The sequence below is a fragment of the Sitophilus oryzae genome, unplaced genomic scaffold (assembly GCF_002938485.1).
Source record: "Sitophilus oryzae breed Bouriz unplaced genomic scaffold, Soryzae_2.0 scaffold_2009_pilon_pilon, whole genome shotgun sequence".
Taxonomy (NCBI): domain Eukaryota; kingdom Metazoa; phylum Arthropoda; class Insecta; order Coleoptera; family Curculionidae; genus Sitophilus; species Sitophilus oryzae.
The window spans coordinates 75884-78468 of record NW_022146735.1 but is presented as its reverse complement, the minus strand read 5'-3'; the positions used below and the strand labels follow the sequence as shown (position 1 = coordinate 78468).

Here is a 2585-nt window from a genome sequence, read left to right as displayed (position 1 = left end):
TTTATACAGTGCAGAAATTCTATTTAACAAAATTGGTAATTTTGGACTTTCTGACTGTAATTCAATATTTACCTTATTTGTAAGGTCTAAAACGTACCCTAAAAATAAAAAATATAGTTTAAATTCTTGGTTAATTAGAGCATTTAAAATACTTTTAGCACTGGGCAGATTATCTTCCAAGACTGCTCTTTGGAAGAATAGTGTCAATGAATTCCAATGCTCTAATATTCGATCAACAACACTCTGAAATAAACAACAAAAAAAAACAGTTATTTAGATTGATTAAAATTTATAGATTTAAATAAAATTTTGTAAAAATTAAATAGCATTGTTTTAAATAATAATAATTTTAAAATGACCTTATTTTAAAAGTGCAGAAAACAATTATAAAAACTACCAGTTAAAATTATAATCACTACCTTCAAAGATAACCATCGAGTTTGGCTGGGATACAGCATCTTATGTGGCTTTTCATTAGCAAATATCTGGCACTCCCTTAAGCTCAGATAGTCGCTTATTACTATGAGCAAAATAAGCGTATATATCCCTAGTGAATTGTTCCACATTGTTGGGGAGATTTTTTGCAGCAGCCGAAGTACAGAGATGAAGGGAATGACAAGTACATCCTTGCACATAAATATGTGGTAAAATTTCTTTCAATCTTGCTTGGACACCTTTTACAGTTCCCATCATAGTGCTCGCATTGTCGGACCCAAAGCCAATAATATTTTCGAAAGGTATATTATTCACACTTAAAATATTTTTAATTATATTGAAAAGTGCCTCACTTGTTGCATCTTCAACTGCTACTAGATCAAAAAACTGATCTTGGACTCTCCCTTCCTTCCAATATCTAACCACAATAACCAAAGATTTTTTTGAACTCACATCAGTGGTCTCATCAATTATTATAGAAAATTTCTCTAATTTTAAATCCATTACTATTTCTGCTTTAAAAGCTGGCCCCAATATTCCAGTGATAAGTTTAGTTGCCTTTAATCTTTTTATTTTAAGATTTTTGGCAATATTAGAATCTGGATACAGCTCTTTATTTAATAATGGAAGGGTATCCATTAGTAGCATTGGTAAATTTTTGTCTGCTATATAGCAACATAGTTTCAATTCAGCTGCTTTCACATCATCATACTTCTTTTGTTGCATTGTTTCTTTATATGTTTTTCTTAAATATAAAAAAAAAAATAATTTAATAATAATTAAATTATTTTTTTTTCTTTATATGTTTTTCTTTATATGAGTAGCTTGATTGTCATGTCGGCTTAAATGATATTTGTTGCCAGTTAATTTCACATTGCAACATTTACAAAATAAATATTCTTTGGTTGCATCAAGCCATAAAAATATTTCTGATAATTTTTTAATGTTAGGAGTAGATGACGAACGTTTAAGTTTTTTTTGTGCTGTTGATTCAGATTCAGAGACAATATCATTTTGCCTGTCATCACAGATTTCACTTAGTCTTTCTTCTATTTCCATAGGCAATTCACTTGAACTACATGCTGATGTTGAAGGACTTGGTATTTGAGAAGGAATTTGTGATGATGAAGGACCTGGTGTTGGAGAAGTACTTTTTCTCCTTCGAATTACAAATCTAGATAAAAATATAATATTGTAACCTAATGGATGCAAATTATTATAAAATAATAATGTACCTGTCCATTGTTATATCAAAACGGATTGATTCAGTAACAAATAAAATAAATAACACACTAACACTACCAAATAAATAACTAACAAAACAAATAAACACTAACAAAGAACAAATAAATAATAAACTCAAAAATATACTGGTATAATACTACTAAATATTTAAATTTCAAACGTGATTTCAAATCAAACAAAACATAAACAAAAAATAAAATGTCAACTCTCAACTTAAAATGTTACGTCACTCACGTCAGTTGTCAACCGAAACGTTCCAAGCGAATTCGAAACTAGAAACCATAGAGAAATATAAGTTACTTTATGCTAGAAACTAATAGCTGCACACAACGTCACGTTGGCAGGTTTTGAAATGCAGGTCGCTAGGAGTATGATCTGAATTAAACCCTCTGCTCCAAGCAACCTGCATTTCAAATCTACGCATCGCGTACCACCGTTCGTCTAAAAATATGTACGTGGGTTTAAGTTTGGGTTTGAGATGTAAGAATTGTATATTTTTTCTTGCAATTGTACCTATGTACTCCTTGACTATCAAATGTACCCAAAATAGTACAATTGTACCTATTGTAACAACACTGATTATTTTACTACAATAAACCTCCAATAAATATTCTGTTGGCCTGTGAAATCGAACTTTTTGTATCGCAAAAGCTTTGGCAAAAGTATGCAAGTCTGAACAGGTCCATAAGTTACTATGATAATTCTGTATCCCGGATACTCCTTCGTTGCCGGGCGGCTGAAAATTCCACATTCAAAAATTCGGCCGCACGATACTGTATGCGTCGCCGAATGCCATGTGTAAGGTACAATTTAATTACATGCTTTTTCTGTATCTGAGATACGCGCGTCTGGGATACAGCGTCCTCGTCTGAAAGAGGTCTTAAGGTACATTCAGGCTGAGAGGG

General features: G+C 31.5%; 1 protein-coding gene across 1 annotated transcript; it reads right to left on the bottom strand.

Annotated features, from left to right (window-relative positions):
* Positions 1–474: 474 nt before the first annotated feature.
* Positions 475–1161, bottom strand: LOC115884055. The gene has a single exon (XM_030902505.1). The coding sequence runs from the start codon at positions 1159–1161 to the stop codon at positions 475–477; it is 687 nt and encodes a 228-aa protein (XP_030758365.1).
* Between the last annotated feature and the right edge of the window lie 1424 nt (positions 1162–2585).

What these genes read in the sequence shown, in the direction of transcription:
- LOC115884055 (XM_030902505.1), bottom strand. Translation starts at nt 1,161, where the DNA reads ATGCAACAAAAGAAGTATGATGATGTGAAAGCAGCTGAATTGAAACTA.